Genomic DNA, 11,279 nt, shown 5'->3' with positions numbered 1-11,279 from the left:
CTCTCTCTCTCTCTCTCTCTCTCTCTCTCTCTCTCTCTCTCTCTCTCTCTCTCTCTCTCTCTCTCTCTCTCTCTCTCTCTCTCTCTCTCTCTCTCTCTCTCTCTCTCTCTCTCTCTCTCTCTCTCTCTCTCTCTCTCTCTCTCTCTCTCTCTCTCTCTCTCTCTCTCTCTCTCTCTCTCTCTCTCTCTCTCTCTCTCTCTCTCTCTCTCTCTCTCTCTCTCTCTCTCTCTCTCTCTCTCTCTCTCTCACTCTCGTTCTCTTTTCGAATTCGGTCGATCTGTGGCGCCGTGCCGGCTTCTTCACCGGTCACTCTGCTGTCGTTCCTCAGCAAAAGAATCGAGAAGAGCTGCGAAAGTTCTTGAACTCGACGTAAGACTCGTGTTGAACACGAGCTGGAATAAGGGAGCAGTGATTTGTGGCTTGAGCTTCCAGAAGTTTCAAATAAACACTTGACATGATTGCTTGAGAGAAGGATGTTCACATCGATTGAGAGAAGGATGTTCACATCGATTGAGAGAAGGATGTTCACATTGATTGAGAGAAGGATGTTCACATTGATTGAGAGAAGGATGTTCACATTGATTGAGAGAAGGATGTTCACATTGATTGAGAGAAGGATGTTCACATTGAATCTGAATCATCTGTCGATCATCCTGGGGTTGAGATGCATCCAGGTCTCGATAGGCACAACCCCTACTGCTTCTTGACCCCACCCCTATAACGGACCTACTATCATACCACCCCTCCTCTTTCGCACCGGTAGCAGCTCGAAATCTCTGTGCTGACAGCTGCATGGAAGGGCTCAAGGCGGGAAGTATGGCTGAAGCAAGACGAACGCTGGTGAGGTCACGCATGAGCTCGAAACGAGACGCCGAGAGCGACTTGAAGACTAGATGAGAACAGGGTCTTCGACAAGCAGCGGCAATTAGAATGCACTGGCTTAAATGTTTAGAGTATAGAATGACATGAAAGCCTGATCACAAGTTTGAACAAGTGATGGACTAGTAGAAAAGTATTATGTTTGTTATATACGAAAACATCAGAAAATGGACAAGGATTCCAGTTCTTACTTTATCTGTTTGCTCAGATCTGCGAATGTTGTGGCTTTTCTATTTCAGTTCTGGCGGAAAGTAAAAAGGATGGCGTCAAACTTTCAGAGAGATTTGAAAACAGATGTCCAGTCATGCTCTTTTCGCAGGTAAAGAGATATGCCCACATATATCTCATCTTTTCAGGTGTTTCAGTTTGTCTTATGCTAACGTTGGCAACTCTCAGATGTTGGGGCTTGGAGCTGGCTTAGTTTCACGACGAGACGCCTATAAGTTTCTGCAACAAAGAGATTGGGATTCTGAATCCATCATCAAAATCTTGGATGCTATTTCTGTAGATGAGGAGCAAAACGTGAGGAAGGAAGATCTGATTCGCTCAGCTGTTGCGATCATGTGCAAAGATGGCTCTCGTCGAACCCTTTCTGACGCCATTGCCATTTCCTCTTGTTCCTGCGAGTGTACACTACAATTTCAAGGCACACTGATTCCGACTGCTAGTGCCCCTAAGATGGACATGTGGCATCAGCAAGTATGTTGCCATCTAGGTCTCAAAGGATTCGTTCGTCTGTGCTACACTGGCATCATCTTAGACGTCGGTCTGGTGCTGCAGGGGAATGAGGATGACCTGGTAGCCTACATTGATGGTTTGCTTGCTCCCAACATCACCGGGAACGGAGAGTCCCTCATCATACCATTCAGACGGCTCGGCCCTGAAGAAACTCGTCTAAGCGAATTGATGATCGTGACCCATGCTGACAAGGAGGAGATGTTGGATCAACATGCTTCTGACATGGCAGCCATAGATCAATTCACTTCAGCATGCAAGCTCAACGATGAAGTACATTCCTATAACTCCAACATTCACATGGAGCCACAAGCTCACGAGCTGGGCGCTGGGACGCATGATTCAGAGAAGGTATACAAGCAAGATGACGAAACGTTGGAGCTTTGCTTTGAAACCCCAGCCAAAGAATTCATACAAGTGAGGACTACAGGACATGCGACCCCAAAAGGAACTACTGCCGTTTGTTTGTTTGATTATTCAGCAAACGAACGTGATGAACTAAGCATTAAATGTGGAGAGGTCTTGCAAGTCAAAGCCAGGCATGCAGACGGTTGGTACCTGGTTCAAAACCTTGAGGGAGGGTTTGGCGTGGTTCCAGGTAATTATTTAAGAATCATGGAAGTGAGAATGCACGAACATGAGGATACTGAACGAGGTCACGTCTCAAGAGATGCTGTTGAAGGTGCCGAGGAGGCGGATTTGTGCCTAAGGCAAGGCATTGAAACTGTCAGCCTCCTTGAAGAGCAGCTGAGTTTAGTAGCAAACACTTTGCAATCGTCTTGGCTATCAAATCATGGAAGTGTCTTAAAGAATCATATGTACAGTTGTCGTAGAGGACTCTCGGCTGCAAAATATTCTTTACGTGAAATGTATTCAATACTGCAGGCAGAGAAGAAGATGAAGTCCGACAGCTTGAGCTATTCCCAACGTCCGAGAAACTCAAGTCAGATGGAGCGCTCGCTATCCGAGGATCGAAGGGCAGGAGGCAGAATGGAGGAGTCGTTCCAAGAAGAATCTTCGTCCTCTGATGAGTCTGGTTGGATAAGAAGGTGACAGAGACCCTTTTGAGTGATTGAACGCAAGGATGACGTTTATGGCTTGTCGTCAGGTTAGAGCAAGCCTCTGTGAACAAGCATTCTCCTCAAAGAAATCAACCAAACGGCTTCCTTGCCAGCACGCGCCCCAAGGGTCCCTAAACATTCTCATAGCTTAAAATTTCCGACATGCAACTAATGAAAGACAAGCGATCTCACTTTGGTTGTGTCATTTGCCTTAGCGGAATCCCAAAGTCTTGATGGATCTCCTGAGGTTCACGTCGTCGTACAAAGAAAGGAGGCTCATGTTGTGAGCACAGGTGTTTCAGTCTGATCTGCTTGTTTTTTTGAGCAGGAACATGGATTTGGCCATGTTGTAGAATTCAAGACCTGAAATTTCCTTATTTACTAAGATGACAACATAGAGATTCAGTTGCAGACTACAAAGCGGAAAAGTGCATAATCAAATTCAAAGAAAATTTTCAGTTTTCTCTCTACTGTCCTGACAATTCACCCCAACTGTGATAAAAATCCAAAGAGTTTCAAAGAATGATGCAGACTTTTTGAGATATTCAACTTTTCAATTTTCATATTAGACGATACTGATATGGTGATTTGAAATGCTGAAGCAAGGAAAGAGTCGGGAACCTTTTGGCATAATCTGAATGCAGGCGGACCAAGGTCATGAGATCACATGTCGAGGTAAGGATTGTGTAGCTCGAGGCTATATATGTTTTGAGGATCCTCGCCCACAACTCGAAGGAAACCTGCCATCTTCAACACCAGGCTCAGAGCAAACCACATGAAGATCAGCATACTGATTGCGAGAAACCAAACTTCCTTTCTCTCTGCAAGTCTCGGCGGAAAAATTCTCTAGGAGCCAAGTAAAGTAAGAAAGGAGCGGATTGAGGGAGTTGCTTTGACCTGTTCATCGCCAGGAACTGAATCACCGCATCATACGGACACGGGCCCCAGTTGGGATGAACAGCAAACTCATGGCCGTCCTAGAAGAGCGTGAGGCAAAGAGCTCAAGCGTAAAGACAGCACAAGAGACTCTCTGCTCACTTACAAGGTTGGTGTCCTCAACCACCACGTAGTCTCCTCTCCTCAGCACCTGCGAGATCATCTGCCACGTCGATCACACCGTCATACTTCTCTGAGCGCTGACAACCTGCAGCTCGAGGGTCACGTTGTCGGCACCTTGGCAAAGGTCAAGTGGCAAACAATCGCACTTGAAATCACCAACCATGATCACCATCCAGAATGACGAAGAGTGACCCGGGCAGCTCATCTCTCAGCTCCTACAGCTCTCCTTCAGCTCCCGATGTCTCTACCTCGTCTCACCTTCAAACGTCTCTGCACGCGTAGCGAAGCCGATGGTGCCGTCAGAATCTCCACGCGAGGCTCCCGGTTCAACTGCCAAGGGTGAGAGAGGACAAGGTTGGCGTGACGAACGCACTTGTGAGTTGATCGAGTCGTGGTCGATGTCAACGGTCAATATCTTGTATGCAGATGTTTGATGTACTGCTTTCATGACATCTGAGAAAAACAGCGTGGAGCCTCCAAAACGTGTTCCGACTTCAAGAACAACCTTCGAACTTCGTCAAGACGGCAAGACAGCAGAAAGGTGTCTAGCACCGAGGGTTTGATCTCGTGTATGATCTCTTGGTAGTTCCACATGTCTGTCGGCGCTTTATGAGATACAACACCCCGCCAGTATGTGTTTGACCACACGCCACTGTGATACCACCACTGGTGATACCCCTCCACACTCTCGGGGTACTGGTACTTCCCGTCTTCTGACAGCCAGTCAGGCATCGTGTCCTTGACGACGAGCCTGAACGTTTCGTTGTAGACAAGTGACGAGGCTGTCGGCAAGAAGGTGGCAAACAGCTGGAGCGAGTGCTCGCCGATGCCTGGGTCGTCAATGAAGATGTCGCTATCGCACGCGATGGTCTGCGACAGCCCGTCGACATGGATGTCAAAGCATTCCCTCCTGCTCTTGTCCAATCGGATCCACAGAGGGACGTCCGGGACCCACCTGAGCTCCTCTCCCTTCTCCGGCTTCACCACCAGACTAGAGGCGCCATGCAGCACCACCAGCACCACAAGCCATTTCATTGCATGCCTTTATTGCTAGTTTATCGTAGATCTAATGTAAATCCTTGATTCTATTGATGATTTTATAGGCAATCAACAACCGAAGAGTCGCCGAGCACAGGAGGTGCGAGAGGGGAGGAGAAGGTGAGAGGGCTTGCGCTCTGATCAGACTTGTAACATCTAACACCACACATCTCATGTCTGACATCTCGCATGTCACATCTAAATACCAGCATCTGACTTCCAACATATGACTTCTGACTTCTGACTTCAATGTCTTACATCCGACTTCCAACATCTGACTTGTGACGTCTGTACTCTGATATCCGACATCTGACTTCTTACTTCTCATATCCGACATCTGACTTCTGACTTCTCATATCCGACATCTGACATCTGACATCTGACATCTGGCATCTGGCATCTGGAATGTGACGACGTTTGCTTGTTGTAGGACTCGCTCAACCTGAGATCATGCTGAATCTCGCACGAGGAGTCTTCACCAAACTTGTGTTTCTCGACGCCATCGGCAGTGATCCATCGCAGCCAAGGAAAATTCCAGGTGATTCCATTCCATCATAGCACAAGTTGTTTCCACACAAGGATATTAAGATCTTTTCTGTCTCTGTTTACGCTTGTTGAGGCTACGGCCCTCGTGTATTCTTGCTCATTGTGCATGCTCTCTCCTAACAGCGAGTATCTCAACGTTGCTTGTGACAGAGCCGTACTCCATGCATACCGGCTTCAATCCGAGCACAAGTGGATACATTCAGCAGCATCAGGAGGATTGTGGACCCCTGCACAACGACTGTGACGGTGGCTCCTACATGAACGAGGACTATAATCAACCCGGTTGGTATTAAAATCTGAGAGAGAATGTTGAATGTTGTTTCACGTTGAGGAACGGTAATCGGAGCGAGCAGAAGCAGCTTCAAGTCAGCAGGCAGGGATGTCAGCATGGATGTTCAACACTCTACATGGATTGAAGGGTCGTTTACTAGCCCTTCTTGAAGGAGAGCTGCACTGTTCTCCAGTTAACTTGACCTGCAAGGTATTTTCTTGAGGGCTCAGGGCAGCATTCTACCAAGTTGCAAGTTGAGATCCGATGGATGCACTGACATCGCAGGATCTCGTAATTCATTCATGATTTGATGGCTCCTGCTCTAACTCCTCGACGAGTTGGAAACGACTGAGCTTGCACGGCTGTTCCGCGAGTCCTCCTGGACAAGGGCAATCACTTGAGCATGCACAGCATTCCAGGTACCTGCGGGGAGTTGGAGATGTTGATGGATTCTTGTTCATCGAGACTGCATCTCGCGATGCTGCTGGTTGAAATCTCAATGGCTGGAGAACCCAGCAGGATCGTCGACTGGTCCTTTCCTGCGTCCACTTGTCATGTGAGTTGGCTACACCTCGCCTCACCATTATCCTCGCTCGCTGTCCATTCGCTTGCCATGGCTCGTTCCACCTTGACCGTCTTGCCCGATGCCAGCAAGTGCTCGGTAGAGAAACCAGCCCCAGGGAGATACTCAGCCCCAACCTGCATCTCGAGCGTCGAGCCGACTTCTCCTTTTGTGAGCCCTGCCAAGTCCGAGGGGGGGAGTTTGCGAACTTTGCGGTCGGCAATGGCGACGAGGAGGTCACCCTTGCGGATGTCCGGCCGCTCGTCCGCTGGTCCTCCTTGCACCACGTTGGTAATCACCATTTGCCCGTCCACCCGATTCTCAAACTCAATGCCCAGCCATCCTGGAGCTTTCTTGCCCAGCTTGTCTTGCTTCCCTTCAACGTTGGAAGGCTTCCAGTTTGGTACGTTTTGTCTGATCCTGAAATCATTCTGTCAGTCTTCAAGCACAAGAGCCTTCGTGGTGCGCGACAAGCAATTACTTACAATTTCAAATTCCAAGGGAAGATGTACTTCTTGTCATCCATCTTGCCTCCGTGCAAGTGTTCTGATGGCGCACGTCAAGCGAGTGACCCCCGTTGAGACTCACCTGTCAACATGTCGATGTCGATGACTTCCTTCGGTCGGGGCCCCGACAGCTTGTGTGCCATGCGCGGCTTGATGACTTGAGGCGAAGGAGCGTCAGGAATCTGTTGGGTTGGGACGTTGCAAGCTGATGGGAGGGGAATGGTGGAGTGCGACGACGATCTCTTACTCTTCCGATGATGCCGATGACATTCATCGCACAGAAGCAACCCACACTCGACACACTCAAACGAAGCTTCCAGCCCTTCCGTACACTCATTGCACTTCATCCTGCTTTGCTCTCAAGACTTGTTGCAGCAAGTCGGAGTCGCTGAGTATCACTTGCACCGGCCTGCCTTCAGTACGAGCTTGCCTTCATCCCTACTGCGACATGCAGGGCACCTCCAGCAACAATCGCAACGGAGGAAACGCGAGTGAAGCAAGTCGCGATGCGTCAAGACGGTGAGGAGGTTGAGTGAGGGAACAGCCAATCAGAATGGGAGGAAGGACTAGCCGATGAAGGAGGTTGAGGCAGCGGGAGAGAAGTGACTGCAAAGAATTTGTGACAGATGGCAAACAAGAGCGACCGGCAAGAGGTTTGCGGGGAGAAGAAGAGAGGTTGAAGAGGTCAGGGTGCGTACAAGGGAGACGGGGACAAGAGGGGAGGGACAGGGGGGGAGGGACAAGGGAGGAAGCGGGGGCGGGGGACGGGGCGAGAGTGAGGACGAGGGCGAGGGCGAGGCGAAGGGGACGGGCGAATGAGGGATAGGATGGCACCCCGGGGTTGTGCAATGAGGGAAACAGGGGGTGGTAAGGGGAGGAAGTAAGGGTGGGTTCAACACTACAGTAGCAACCGGAGTGGCTGTCCCTTGCAGCTCCTGATGGGCGGGGAGTGAGACGATCAACGCCATGGCGCCTCAAACCGTGACCTGCCGCACCCTGACGTGACCTGCCGCACCCTGACGTGACCTGCCGCACCCTGACGTGACCTGCCGCACCCTGACGTGACCTGCCGCACCCTGACGTGACCTGCCGCACCCTGACGTGACATACCTGACGAGGAAAGCCCCTCGCTTGTGTCATTCAGCAATCTGTCGTTTGAGTTTGAGGGTGATAAGAGGAGAGATGATTGTATCTGCAATGAGATCCAATGAACCATGCATGCCCCTGCCAGCAAGCTGCAAGCAAGAGCCTCTCTTGTCTTCGCGTACTCATTCCTGTTCCCGATTCATTCGCTCACCCTCGCCTGTCCTCGGGGAGTAGGAAAGCAACAGAGGTGTCCTCAACTTCATTTCCGCCTCATTCCGCATCCCTGCCTTTACCTCGTTTCTCATCCCATCCTCCTCTTCTCTTCCCTTCCACCTCTTGTCAGTCTCTCTGCCTTTCTTGATCCTGATCTCGCTCTATCTAATCTCCTAGAGGTTCGCGGGGTCTGCTGGACTCGATAAAGAGGGCTCCCGTCTTCTTGTCAGGCCTTGTTTCTGCTCAGCGTCTGCTCGCCACCATCAGTCAGTAGCCTCTGCCTGTCTCTGCTGCGGCCGAAGGTTGACGAGAGCGAGTCCATCCGATCAGGCCTCTCGCAGCCCTTGTCAGGTTATTACCCTCCGTCCCTTCAATACATCCGTGAAAGCTCTCAGGTTGCTCCTCATCTCGCGTCTCAGTCGAAGGGTTTGACTTGTCATCTTTCGTGACAATGAGTATGGAGGATTGACATTTCTTAGCATGAAATCTTGTGCCTCTGCCTCTGCCTCTGCCTCTGCCTCTGCCTCTGCCTCTGCCTCTGCCTCTGCCTCTGCCTCTGCCTCTGCCTCTGCCTGTTTAGCTCGCCGGCCGCGAGAGAGCCTGAAAGCACAAGTGACGAAGCTTGGCATTGAGGACAAGGATGATGAAGACAAGACAACAAAGGCCGGGTTATTGCCCGGAAGATGTTTCCCCATACGAATCGTCAGACGGTGCAGTTCGTTGGTCAGATATACAAATCCCAGTTTGCATCTGCCTGCTTGGATGAGCTTAAACATTTGCTAGTTTTCTCGCAGCCAGCAAGCAAGCAGATCAAGGCAAGAAGTAATAGCAGAGCGATTCAGCAGGCGATCGCCAAGCAAATCGGGTATGCATCAATCACTTGAATTGCAAGTCTGGAACCTATAAGAGCATTCGAGTGTGATAGAACCAAATGTGCTATTCACTCCAACGCAGGTTGACAACACCATGAAATGTAAGTTAATCGCTCACTATCAACAAGCCATGGCCAGGAACTCTCCTTCAGCTTCTCGTTCTCACACTTTATTTCAAATCCGATCATTCCTCCTGATGGGAACAGCCTGAAGAAAAATCAGCAGATCGTCTTTTCAACCCAAGTTACACTGCAATGTTACTGACCTCATCCCACGGGCCATTGATCTTGTTCTTGTATCTCTGAATGTACAGAAAAGTGAGTGGACATATCCAGGTTATAAAGAAAACGAAGAATCCAAAGATTGTGCCTAGCAGCTGTATTGAAAGGAATCAGCGGCAGCGAGGTACCTTGCAGGCCGTACCGGACTGATGTGGAAGAGCAGGGCTAATGAGATCAACACGAGACAAGAGGTGACAATGCCGTGAGCGACTTCGGAAGAAAGCTTCACCTATCCTCGGGTCAGTTTCAGCTCGGCTGTAAGTTTCAGCTCGGCTCAAGTTCAGACCTGCCGATACACTCTTGGCGCGAGTGCAAAGACTTCGACGGCACAGCACATAAGGAGGGCGACGTGGAGGTTGGAGGAAGCTCGTGAAGCGAGGATGACCGAAACGAACATGGCAGCATTCAGCGAGACCTGCATGTCTCCTCAACCCACACTGATACTCCTCCAAATGATGTTCGCACGCTGCCGCCAAACGCTGACGACCGTCCGTTGACCCATCGGTAGTCGTGGCACAACAAGTTGACCTGCACGTGACTTGGTCAGCAGGCACTGATGCTGATAGAAGGGAACCGAGAGGAAGGTTATGGCCATGACCGCGACAGTGTCATCGCTGATCGTCAGAGTCAAGGTCCTCAAGATTGGGGACTGCCAAAACTTTACACGTTGTGAACTCGGGGTCCGAAAAGAAGATACCAAGATGCATAACGCAACAATGAACAAAAAGGTCGCTCTGCCATAGAGCGGAACAAGCAGGATGATGTTGTCCCAAGTCAGTCCTCCTTGAAGCTGATCAAAGCATCAAATATTGTGACAACAACCATGAGACACCAACATGGAACAGCATAGAGGCAGGAAACGACAAATCACGTAATTCGGTCTTGCCGTTGTGAGACAACCATGCAAGGAGCATTGCCATGCAACCTGCTGCTCCTGAAGGAAGAATTTCACGTTCTAGCAGCTGCAAAAGAAGAAGCACCTAGGACTATATCAAGAGCAAGCATGTAGGAAAGATCCAGAGATCGATAGTTGGTGAGGTAGGCGATCCCAAGGAAGAGTACAGTCCCTTCACAAACGTCACTTGGATCGTTGTGTGTTTCGAAAGCTCTCATCGCAAGCACCTGCCAGGTGCTGTGACACAACTACACTGTCCTTGGTGATCTGCAACGAAGATGAGAGATGCAGCGGATGCATCCAAGTGACTCACTTGCCACGCGTCATACGCATGGAAATTTGCGTTGGTGACTGAAAGTATGAGAGTCAGCTTGAGCTTGGCAGGCAGCAAAGAAGGAGATGAGGCGGGCTCATCATGATCGTGACAGGAAACGATCCATGCGAGCTCACCGAGCGACTCGAGGAAGGTTCTGTCCACGTAGTTGTCTTCGTATGGCTTCATCGCATGTCACGACTACACGAGCCGACGCAAGCACCAACCTGCTTCTTCCATAGAACTCTTTCCCATGGTGGCAGAAGCAGTTTCGCCAGCACCTACACTGCATCAGTAACCATAGGACCAGCGAAGAACACGTGCGTTATGGTTGGCCCCGGCATAACCCGCTCTTGATCTTGTAGATCCACATATAGAGCAGATATTGTCCAGGGGATGATATTCAAACCCGTCCCATGGACAGAATCTGGATCTCGGGTATGAGTGCAGGATGAAGGACAAAGATGACAAGGGTCACCTGTGTTGGAGAAGCATTCCTGATCGTTCTCTCTTAACCACAAACTCTGTGTTTGCATCCAAATGAATGTTACGGGTCTTCCTCTTTGGCGAAGCCTCGATCGTCATGTGAAGGCTATCATTGGAGGCTGCTGGAGAGGATTTTTCACTCTCATCGGCAAGGGCTTCTGCATTCTTCACACTTGATGTCTTGTAAGACTGATCATGCGGAATATTCCAGAAGTCTTCACTTTGACTCCACCAGGTTCTTTCTTGTGCACTAGCAAATCTCATCGACATCTCACCTCAAAATACAAGTTGTGAAATCGGATCCATGAAACACACGATCTGTAAGCAAACTCAAACAGTAAGTTTGTATGCCTGGCTGACAACGCGTCATGCTCATCTCATCAAGTTAAGTTTCATGCCAAGTAGTTCAACTTGAAAGAAGAAATGTTTACCGAATCTCACAAAGCTAATGATAGCAGAGAGATCAAACAGCCGAT

The 11,279-nt window shown here is 49.7% G+C and overlaps 6 protein-coding genes across 6 annotated transcripts; 3 read left to right on the top strand and 3 right to left on the bottom strand.

Annotated features, from left to right (window-relative positions):
* Positions 1-1,046: 1,046 nt before the first annotated feature.
* Positions 1,047-2,035, top strand: GUITHDRAFT_119128 (hypothetical protein; the record flags this gene model as incomplete). The annotated part of the gene is made up of 3 exons (XM_005821618.1): positions 1,047-1,198; positions 1,245-1,965; positions 2,015-2,035. 3 exons carry the CDS (start codon positions 1,047-1,049, stop codon positions 2,033-2,035), a joined length of 894 nt encoding a protein of 297 aa, XP_005821675.1.
* A 527-nt stretch (positions 2,036-2,562) lies between these two features.
* GUITHDRAFT_119127 (hypothetical protein) lies at positions 2,563-3,042 on the top strand (the record flags this gene model as incomplete). The annotated part of the gene is made up of 4 exons (XM_005821617.1): positions 2,563-2,663; positions 2,723-2,802; positions 2,891-2,958; positions 3,004-3,042. The coding sequence occupies 4 exons, from the start codon at positions 2,563-2,565 to the stop codon at positions 3,040-3,042; spliced, it is 288 nt and encodes a 95-aa protein (XP_005821674.1).
* A 296-nt stretch (positions 3,043-3,338) lies between these two features.
* On the bottom strand, positions 3,339-4,769 carry GUITHDRAFT_119126 (hypothetical protein; the record flags this gene model as incomplete). The annotated part of the gene is made up of 8 exons (XM_005821616.1): positions 3,339-3,465; positions 3,573-3,652; positions 3,718-3,774; positions 3,820-3,848; positions 3,895-3,949; positions 3,993-4,064; positions 4,108-4,239; positions 4,287-4,769. The coding sequence occupies 8 exons, from the start codon at positions 4,767-4,769 to the stop codon at positions 3,339-3,341; spliced, it is 1,035 nt and encodes a 344-aa protein (XP_005821673.1).
* Positions 4,770-5,838: 1,069 nt separating this feature from the next.
* On the bottom strand, positions 5,839-7,257 carry GUITHDRAFT_155656 (hypothetical protein). The gene is made up of 2 exons (XM_005821615.1): positions 6,637-7,257; positions 5,839-6,571 (listed from the first exon to the last, which is right to left on the bottom strand). Exons 1-2 carry the CDS (start codon positions 6,675-6,677, stop codon positions 6,142-6,144), a joined length of 471 nt encoding a protein of 156 aa, XP_005821672.1. The 5' UTR covers positions 6,678-7,257; the 3' UTR covers positions 5,839-6,141.
* Positions 7,258-7,610: 353 nt separating this feature from the next.
* On the top strand, positions 7,611-8,352 carry GUITHDRAFT_155655 (hypothetical protein). Its single transcript, XM_005821614.1, has one exon. The coding sequence runs from the start codon at positions 7,872-7,874 to the stop codon at positions 8,160-8,162; it is 291 nt and encodes a 96-aa protein (XP_005821671.1). The 5' UTR covers positions 7,611-7,871; the 3' UTR covers positions 8,163-8,352.
* A 650-nt stretch (positions 8,353-9,002) lies between these two features.
* Positions 9,003-11,073, bottom strand: GUITHDRAFT_119124 (hypothetical protein; the record flags this gene model as incomplete). The annotated part of the gene is made up of 14 exons (XM_005821613.1): positions 9,003-9,035; positions 9,094-9,204; positions 9,252-9,338; positions 9,396-9,524; positions 9,575-9,637; positions 9,684-9,758; positions 9,807-9,892; positions 9,942-10,043; positions 10,090-10,176; positions 10,232-10,271; positions 10,318-10,355; positions 10,455-10,500; positions 10,545-10,598; positions 10,834-11,073. 14 exons carry the CDS (start codon positions 11,071-11,073, stop codon positions 9,003-9,005), a joined length of 1,191 nt encoding a protein of 396 aa, XP_005821670.1.
* Positions 11,074-11,279: the final 206 nt, after the last annotated feature.

This window comes from Guillardia theta (genome assembly GCF_000315625.1).
Source record: "Guillardia theta CCMP2712 unplaced genomic scaffold GUITHscaffold_140, whole genome shotgun sequence".
Lineage (NCBI taxonomy): Eukaryota > Cryptophyceae > Pyrenomonadales > Geminigeraceae > Guillardia > Guillardia theta.
The sequence above is the reverse complement of the archived record's forward strand: the minus strand, read 5'-3'. Positions and strand labels throughout refer to the sequence as shown.